The sequence below is a fragment of the Cololabis saira genome, chromosome 21, assembly GCF_033807715.1.
Source record: "Cololabis saira isolate AMF1-May2022 chromosome 21, fColSai1.1, whole genome shotgun sequence".
Taxonomy (NCBI): Eukaryota; Metazoa; Chordata; class Actinopteri; order Beloniformes; family Belonidae; genus Cololabis; species Cololabis saira.
Window position 1 is genome coordinate 31,531,651 of NC_084607.1, and position 9,701 is coordinate 31,541,351.

At 38.4% G+C, this 9,701-nt stretch overlaps 1 protein-coding gene across 2 annotated transcripts; it reads left to right on the forward strand.

Moving 5' to 3' along the window:
* Nucleotides 1-939: 939 nt before the first annotated feature.
* Nucleotides 940-9,289, forward strand: LOC133422444 (uncharacterized). Of its 2 annotated transcripts, none has more exons than XM_061712438.1 (5): nt 940-1,120; nt 3,242-3,305; nt 3,554-6,283; nt 7,196-7,607; nt 8,087-9,289. In XM_061712438.1, the coding sequence occupies exon 3, from the start codon at nt 3,569-3,571 to the stop codon at nt 6,242-6,244; it is 2,676 nt and encodes an 891-aa protein (XP_061568422.1). In that variant the 5' UTR covers nt 940-1,120; nt 3,242-3,305; nt 3,554-3,568; the 3' UTR covers nt 6,245-6,283; nt 7,196-7,607; nt 8,087-9,289. The 2 variants fall into 2 exon arrangements, with proteins under 2 accessions (XP_061568422.1, XP_061568424.1); XM_061712440.1 differs by having other exon boundaries at nt 8,093-9,289.
* The last annotated feature ends 412 nt before the right edge of the window (nt 9,290-9,701 follow it).

Below are 9,701 nucleotides of genomic sequence, written 5' to 3' on the forward strand. Positions count from 1 at the left end.
GTACAGATTCATCTGCAGTTTTAACTAGTATGAGATCGTCTCATTCAAAGAGTCGTCAAGGTCTGCTGTATGAGGTCCTTCAGTCAGCCACAAGATCAGTTTTAAAGGGAAGTGACATTAAGTTTTTATGGGTCCCTGCTCATGTTGGAGTTAAGGGAAATGAGATGGCAGACAGGATGGCCAAGAAGGCAATACAGAAAACGGTGGTAGAAATGAATGTGAATATTAGCAAGTCTGAAGTTAAAAGTGTGATCTGGGAAAGAGTGAATTTAATGTGGCAAGAAAAATGGAGCAACGAGGTCAAAGGAAGGCATCTATATAGTATTCAAGAGAGCACTAGAATTAAAAGGGTGGGTAGTGGGAAAAGAAGAGAAGAAATTGTATTGACAAGGCTAAGATTAGGGCATAGTGCCCTAAACAAAAACTTTAAGGTTATAGGGAAACATCAGAATGGTTTATGTGAAGATTGTCAAGAAGATGAGACGATAGAGCATGTTTTACTAAGTTGTAGGAAATATGAGATGGAAAGGGAGACTATGAACAATAAATTGAGAGAATTGGGAGAACAGGAATTTAATTTTAAAAGTCTGTTAGGAATGCAGAATAGAAAACATGTGAAAGCATTGATTGAGTTTTTAAGAGACATAGAATTATTCGAAAGAATATAGTAAAACAAAGAATGAGTGTATGAATCAGCTTTGGTAGTCTGGACCATGAAAATGATCCAGAAGAGGGCGGTAATGCACCGGAAAAAACTGGATGCCAACCGTCAATAAACCTCAAGAAGAAGAAGAAGAAGAAGAAGAAGAAGAAGAAGAAGACAGTAGCGTCACGGCGTCATGATGTCATCACGTCGTGGTGGGCGGGGTCTCCTCTCACCTCATCTCACCTTCGGCAAAGCTCATTCATTCAGCCTTTTTGAATTAGTCTGCATGCGGAGCGGATCGAGCCGACCCACCTGAATGTGGATGCTGTACAAAAGAACAGTTGGAATTGGATTTTAATTGTTTGTGTTGCACATTTTTACCCCGCCACCTTCAAACCACCACCTCCTCAGTTTTTTTCGTTAGTCTTATTGCTTCGTCTTCATAAGCGCCGTCTTATCATCTGCCCTGATTCGGTAAGTAAAACTTTTCATATTTTGTTTTGAATTGAATGTCGATAACTTTAACATGCGGAAATTAGAGACTATGTGATAACTGGGAATGCAGATTTGTTGTGAAATAGTTTAACCCTTAATCCAAATGCAAGTAACTTTAAAGGTAACGTAACGTTAGTTGTTGAATGCAACACATTTGTTACTTCATCTTGCAAAGGTGTAACGTTACATCGCCAGAAATAAAACATCTCTCTGATCCTATAACGTTACATAATGTCTTTTGGCAACGTTGCATGTGTAAGCTGAACATAGAAACTTGTGTCAAAGTAAATAAGAGGCGGAAAGCTCCTTCTCTCCGGTATCTGCTGGTTGGTTTCCTCATAGACATATATACGTAGAGACCACGTGTTCTTGCCCGCTGCTGCGATACGTCAACGACGCCGCCATATTGGATGAGGCAAGACTGCGCTGTAAACTAATACAAATAAATTGACTTATTTTCATAAAGCGCATTTATACAAAGAAATGTACGTTTTACGTCTCATTTATTAATTCACACACGCACTAATATACTTGGGAAACAGTTAGGCACCAAATATAATTTATTTAATTTTCTCAGATGGAAAAAATAAGAACTTTATTGATCCCACATAGGGGTAATTCATGTTATATCAGCTATAGAGAACAAGGTAGTGCCGAAAAACAATATATATCCCCCCTCAAAAAAATAAGAAAAATAGAGAAACATATGTCCTCATCAACAAAACATATTGTTCATTTTTCAAGTAACAAAATAACATATTTTAACAATTTTTCAGACAACAAATAACATTCTTATTTTTGTGAGGGGGGATATATATTGTTTTCCGGCACTAGCTTGTTCTCTATAGCTGATATAACATGAATTACTCCTATGTGGGATCAATAAAGTTCTTATTTTTGTCATCTGAGAAAATTAAATATATTATATTTTAAAAATTTCAAGTAAAAAAACCAACATATATGAACCATTTTTCAGACAACAAATAACATTCTTATTTTTGTGAGGGGGGGGATATATATTGTTTTCCGGCACTAGCTTGTTCTCTATAGCTGATATAACATGAATTACTCCTATGTGGGATCAATAAAGTTCTTATTTTTGCCATCTGAGAAAATTAAATATATTATATTTGGTGCCTAACTGTTTCCCAATTTATATTAGTGCGTGTGTGAATGAATAAATGAGACGTAAAACGAAATTTCTTTGTAGAAAGGCGCTTTATGAAAATAAGTCCATTTACTTGTATTAGTTTACAGCGCAGTCTTGCCACATTCAACATGGCGGTGTCGTTGACGTACGGCTCAGCGCTCGATGGGGCGTCCACGTACATATGTCTATACTGTATACTGTGAGTGTACTTATTACAATAAGCGTTAGCGTCACACAGTCAATATTTTACGTTGTCGAGTAGTTGGTTAATATTTATTTCGGTGTTCGGAGTAACCACCATAGCCAACCCGCCGTGTGTATGTGGGTGTTAACGTGAAACAAACCATGCTTAACCCAATGTGAGTGTGTTGGCATGATGCTAACCAGGCCTGTGTACGTATTTCTTCGTAGGCTCAAGTGTTTGGTTGAGAGATTCTCTCCAGAGCCTTTTAGCAGCTACATGTAGGATGTATTATGAAATAGTATAATTTAATAATTGGTTTTATTCTATTAGTCATGAACCCAAGGGTTTCCACAGTCATTCTATTGCAAGTGGCTATTTCTTTAAATGTTTTTCTCTCAACTGTGGGGGTCCCCAGAGAAATAGTTTGACGACTTGAACCCTTTGGTAATACTTTGTTAAAAACATCAACAGGAAGAGCAGATTGAAAAGCACATAACTTCGATACTTTTTAGATTTGCTGTTTTAGGAGATATGTTTGGAAGAGGTGTAGAGAAGAGGATTTGCAAGAGTTTTTATTTTAATTTTTAATAACTAACCTGCTCATCTTTCAACATTTTCATTGTTACTATAATGGATTTTAATTGAATGTTTCTCATAAGATTTTTTTCATCTGTATATTCACTTTTTATTTTATCTATCGTTATGTATTATTTTAAGAATGTTTTTGAACATTAATAAATCATCTTTTTGCTCATGTTGTTTACAGATATTGCACTACAGAGAGTGCTATTGGCAGCGATTCCCCGACAGACAGAATCCAATTGGATCAGGTGAGTTATGTAAATTGTGTACTAATTTAAATGAAAAAGACTAACTTTTCACCCTGAATTATTCACAATGTTTAGATTTTTTGCTCCAGAAGTACAGACTTAATCAAATTACTTTTGTGTTGTAGACTAGCTGGCATAATCATCCTAATTCAAAATTTTAAACACATTTTAACTTGTACATGTGCTATTTTTTTGTGCTTCCATTTTTGAAGTGGTTTAGACATTAATTGAAATGATTTAAATTGCAGGGTGAAGTTGGCCTAATGGAGTGGAAGTGCAAGTTGTGCTCTGTAACTTCAAATACCCGGAGACAATTATTTCAGCACTATACTGTACTACATAGCCAATATTCAACAGTCTCCCGTCTGCCATGTCTCTATGCCAGTTGCATTTGTACTTTTCCATCGTTCAACGCAATGAAAGCTCATATGTCACGGTCTCATAGGGAGTATAGTAGAGTAGATGCAGCAACCGAAGGAGCACGTGGCTTTTTTGCATGTCCTTTGTGTGACTTTAAGCATCCCTTTTCTGAGGAAATTCTATTTGGTCATTTGAGAAGTCATTTAAGAAGGGATGAGATGGTAGCATGTCCGTTCAAGAATTGCAAATTCGGAACAAATGTCTACTCAACGTTTAATGCGCACAAAAGTAGAAATCATGGTAGGGATTCAGACTTTGGTGAATGTGTTGTATTAGAAGATAATGCTAGTGCCCCAGTTGCAGTGACAGCAGAAAGTCTTGAAGAACCTGCTGGATGTGAGAGTGCAGAATCTGCAGACACATTTGATCTCGATGAGGTTAACAGTGGGTGTGACACAGACAATCTAAGAGCCCAGCTGAACCATGACTTGGCATCGTTATTCCTAAAGATGCAATCTATTCTTCATGTATCAGACATGGCATCTCAGCAAATCGCGGAACATTTGTCTCAGATATTTTCATTGTCCCAGCCGATACTCAAACATGACATTAGAGAAGTCTTACAGAGGCATGACATCACTGTTGGTAAAACAGTTCTGAATGAGGTTGTCGGAGCTGTTATGGACAGTAATGTTGTTGTTAGTGCCACAGCCAAAGGGAAGCCGTTATCTTCAGCCAAGAGAAGGAAAACCTTCATCGAAAACAATTACCCTGTGGTAAAGCCTGTACAGCATGTGCTAGCGCCGGGACACACAGCAGTGCATGTTTCCGTTCTTGAGATGATACAAAAAATCTTCAATCACACAGATGTTCTGGACAAAATGAAAGAAACAAAAGTGGCACAAAACGGTCATTATAAAAGCCACCAAGATGGTTCATACTTTAAAGAGAACCCATTCTTGTCCTCAGATGAGCTAAAGATACCACTCATTTTGTACATTGATGATTTGGAAATAGCCAATCCACTTGGCACATCACAAAAAATACACAAAATCTGCTCAGTGTACTGGATGCTTGCTGATCTACCCAGTAAATACCGATCAGCCTTGCATGTGATTCAACTTGCAGCTGTATGTAAAGTGGCTGACATAAAGACGTTTGGCTTTGAAAAAGCACTTGGTCCTCTGTTGCGAGACCTCCGCACCCTTGAACAAGATGGTGTATTCATTGGGTCTATTGGTCAGGTAGTTCAGGGAACAGTTATGTGTGTGGTGTCTGATAATCTTGCAGCCCATGATTTGGCAGGCTTTTCAAAGTCTTTTAGAGCAGAACATTTTTGCAGATTTTGCACAGCTACTCAGGCTGGACTTCAGGCTCATGAAGTTGCAAGTGGGGAGTTCAGTCTTAGGACGAAAGACGGCCATAGTAGTGATGTGCATGCTGTAATGCACGGGGGTAGTCAGAGTCAGAACGGTGTTACGGCAGATTGTGTGCTGAGCCAGCATCTAGAGCATTTTCATACCGTCACTGGCTTCCCACCTGATGTCCTGCACGATCTTTTCGAGGGCATTGTGCCTGTAGAGCTCGCCCTGTGTATCGGAGAGATGATCCGTCGCAAATACTTTACCCTTGAGTATTTAAACGACAGAATGATGTCATTTCCGTACCAGCGCACAGACAAAGTTGACAAACCTCATAAAATACCAGAGACCTTTGCAGTAAGGAAAAGCATTGGTGGTAATGGCCATGAAAATGCGACACTGCTTAGACTGCTCCCTTTGATCATTGGTAATGCAGTTCCTGAAGAGGATGGAGCATGGACTGTGCTGATGGAGTTGAAAGAGGTAGTAGAGTTATCTCTGTGCACAGAATTTACAGAGGAGTCCATCCAGTATTTGCAGTCAAAGATCCAGGATCATCGAGAGAAGCTGAAAGAGGCCTTTCCAGATTTCACACTCCGTCCTAAACATCACTACATTGAACATTATCCTGACCTTGTACGCCGGTTTGGGCCCCTCGTACACTTGTGGACAATGAGATTTGAGGGCAAACACCGTTTTTTCAAGCGAGTTGTACATGACACACAAAACTTTAAGAATGTGTTGAAAACACTTGCAAACAAGCATCAATACATGGTAGCATACCATCTCAGTACCTCAGGATTCTTCAAACCTCACCAGCAGACGTCAACTGTCTCTTCTGTACTGGTAACAAGCCTTCCAAATGTTGCCAAAACATACATTGAACAAATAACAGCAAGCAATGTTGTTTACAGCACATCAAAGGTCTGCATTGATGGAACTGACTATGATGTAGGAATGTTTTTGTCTGTGGGACAAAAGGGGGGACTGCCTAATTTCTGCAGAATTGAGCAGGTTCTCCTGGTTAACGGTAGTGTTCTGTTTCTTTGCCGAGAGCACACATCAAACTACATTGAACACCTGAGATCTTATGAACTTTCCCCAGAGAATTTGGCTGTTCACACCCCATCAGAGCTAAATGACACAACACCTCTCTGCGCTTACAACGTAGATGGAAGATTGCTCTTAACGCCCAAACGGTTCATATTGCTACACTGAAAATTGGATGACGTGCAGCTGCTGGCTTTCCATTCTAAGGTAAGCTTATAGGGGCCTCCACTGCCATACTCAGTACTCGGGTTGAGGGGAGATGGCATCCCCCCTGTAAAACTGCCATCCTCCCTTTCCATCCCTTATGTCATTTCATCAATGAATGTGGTTTTACTGCTATTTCAACATTTAGAGTCATTACCAGAAAAATTACTTATTTGACAATTTTCACCTGTTTCAAGTACATTTTCACTTGAAATAAGTAGGAAAATCTGCCAGTGGGACAAGATTTATCTTATTACAAGCAAAAAAATCTTGTTCCACTGGCAGATTTTTCTACTTATTTCAAGTGAAAATCTACTTGAAACAGGTGAAAATTTTTGTTTTTTCCAGTGTAATGAGATTTTTTTACTAAAATGAGACATTTTAACTAGAAATAAGACAAATATTCTTGTTAAGATTTTGAGTTTTTGCAGTGATCCATTTTACTTATCCTGTGAAGGACAGAGTCATATTGATAAGTTCAGAAAACTGTTCTTTATTGTTGTGTTTTGCTGTATTTGATGTAAGCACAGTGGATATTTAAAGCTTACAGAAGGCTGCATTTAACTGCTGCTATGTCATTCCTGCAGTATTTCTGCAGGTGTTTTGGTCACTGCTATTATTTGTAATATATTATATTATTTGTAATGAGCACAAATTATCTGTCCCCATATGATAAAATCCACCATCCCCCCTGATTTTTTTTTTTTTTTACAACTCGAGTACTGCATATACTATACACTGTAGAAAGGCCTCAGGAACTTTTAATAAAAGAGATATACTGCCCCCATTTTGCCTGATATAAGTGCCAGTTTCATCTTAAAATAGGACATTATTGCATTATTGGTTGAGTGTGTCACCTTCACTCTCCATGAGTTTACACTCAACTTAATTAAGGTGTTTTTTTTGTCTTTCAAGAACCAAGAGATGGCTGACGCACGGAAGCATGTGCTGCGTCTATTGGTTGCAAGAGACTACGCCCTGAAGCTGACTCTAACTGAACGACCGCAGTCAGTGGAAGAGCTGAAAGAAATTATGCAAGAGAAGTTCAAGCCGAGACTGGATGGGGACTTTGACCTGCATTACGAGGATCCGGACTTTGATGGTGATCTTTGTCTACTTGTGGACATCCAAGAGTTGCCAGAGAAGGGCACATTAAGAGTCATCAGACCTTGCAGGGTTGCAGCTTGGGTTGCAGAAGTAGCAGCAGGGAGACGGAGCAGAAACAACCCTGGAAACGAGCACCCCCGCCAAGAAATTGTTGGAGCTCTTGTGGCTCCACGGGTGAGACGTCATGGACAGATGGCCAACCCTGCTTATGGAGTCACAGGTAAAAAAAAACAACCTCCCAGCCCACATCCTGCTCTTTAAACAGCATGGCATGCATCTATATACATGTGGTTTTGCCACCTGCCAACTTTTTTTTTTTCCAACAATATCTTTATTTGTTTTTCAAAATCTTTCTAATGACACAAAAGTAAGAGTGCTCTTACATAAAAGGAAACATCAAGGGCCGCTGAATTACTGTCCAGCAATCGAATCATATTTCTTACAACTCAGATATTTATAAGATATCATAAAGCAACACTCAATTTAGGTTTAAAGGAGAAAAAAAAAAGAAATAAATAAAACCCCAAACAAAACAAAAAAGTAACAAAAATCAAAACAACAAAGGTTTCTCTGTTTTTGAAAGGTTAGCCCAAAGTATTTCACCGTTGTGCTTAATTCAGAAATATAAACTCAAATATACAATTCACACAATAAAGAAATGTTTTTACACTCAACTTAACGTGTTTTTTGTCTTTCAAGAACCAGGAGATGGCTGCCGCCCAGAAGCATGTGCTGCGTGTTTATGTTGCAACAGACACCACCATGAAGCTTACTCTAACTGAACGACCGCAGTCAGTGGAAGAGCTGAAAGAAATGATGCAAGAGAGGTTCAAGGCCAGGCTGGATGGGGACTTTGACCTGCATTACGAGGATCCAGACTTTAATGGGGATCTTTGTCTTCTTGTGGACATCCAAAAGTTGCCAGAGAAGGGCACATTAAGAGTCATCAGATCTGAAGGTGACACCTCATCTACTGCATATTCTGATGCAGACTTACTCCCACCTGTACCTGCAACACAGCGTCAGAAGAGTTGGCCTGATCACTTCGTTGTTCCTCGTTTTAGTTTTGAAGTGGAGCATAAACTAGAAGAAGGAAATCATGTTTATGAACAATCAGGAAAATTGCTGAAATTGAATAGGTCGCTGAAGAGTGAAGTCATTAAAAAAAAATGGCAGAAACGATCTACAGCTTTAAACCATACCCACATGAGAAGGAATTGGGAATGGCTGCTAAAGCTCTGATTGCAGCTCATCCATGTCTCAGAATGACGGCTGGTGAAGACGGGGGATTGGGATGGAAACGCCACATGGCGTACAAGGTTGCATCATACCGTTACAATCTGGCCAAAGCTGGGGTTGCAGAAGTATCAACACAGGGAGACTGAGCCGAAACAACCCTGGAAATGATCACGTCCTCTCCCCTGCCTTCCTGTTGGGGTGATAACACCAGTTGATTTATACCTGTGTGCACTGTTTGGCCTCTTCTACCTCAGATTGTAGGTTTTTTTTTATTTATTTATTTATTTTTATTGGTTTGCACACAATAAAAGTAACACTTACAATCAAAATAGTAAAACAAATGTGATTGTAGATGTTGCACTGAAACAGTGTTCAAACAGTGTTAAATAGCTCCATATTCTATTAGTTGTCATTGCTATTAGGGTGGATTCATTATTTTGGGTCTCAATCTCATCAGTAAAACTTTATTAAATAAAATGTATTTACATGATAAAATTCAGTAAAATTAGGAAATATAATTTTACATAAATAATAGTCAAAAATGGAATTGGAAATGTTTTAAATTTAAGGTGATAGAAGTTTCTTTTTAGGGTACTTTTATCTGATTGGATACAGAAGTCTTGACAAGAAGATGTATCCAATCAGAATAAAGTATCCTAAAAAGACACTATCAGCTTCAATTTAAAAAAAAAAAAAAAAAAAAAAACTTAATCTTATTGGATTTTGTCCTGAATCCTTTGAGTTTTACATTTTTTTTATTATGTTTACTGAATAATAAGAGATGGAGACCCAAAATACTGAATCTACCCTCTGTAGCAGTGACTACTATTAGAATATGGAATTATTAACACTGTTATGTGATGTGCTGTTAAAGCACATCTCGTGTGTTGCTGTAGTCATTTCCTTTTCACTTTTGTTTTCATTTATGACAAGCACCTTGTATTGATTAAACACCTTTCATTCATGCCTTTTTAAAAGGCACTTTGTGTTGAATAAAAAATGGTTGAATTGTAACAGTGGTGTCGCTTTCATTTTTTTTCAAACATTCTTAACTGATTATATGTCTAGATTTCGG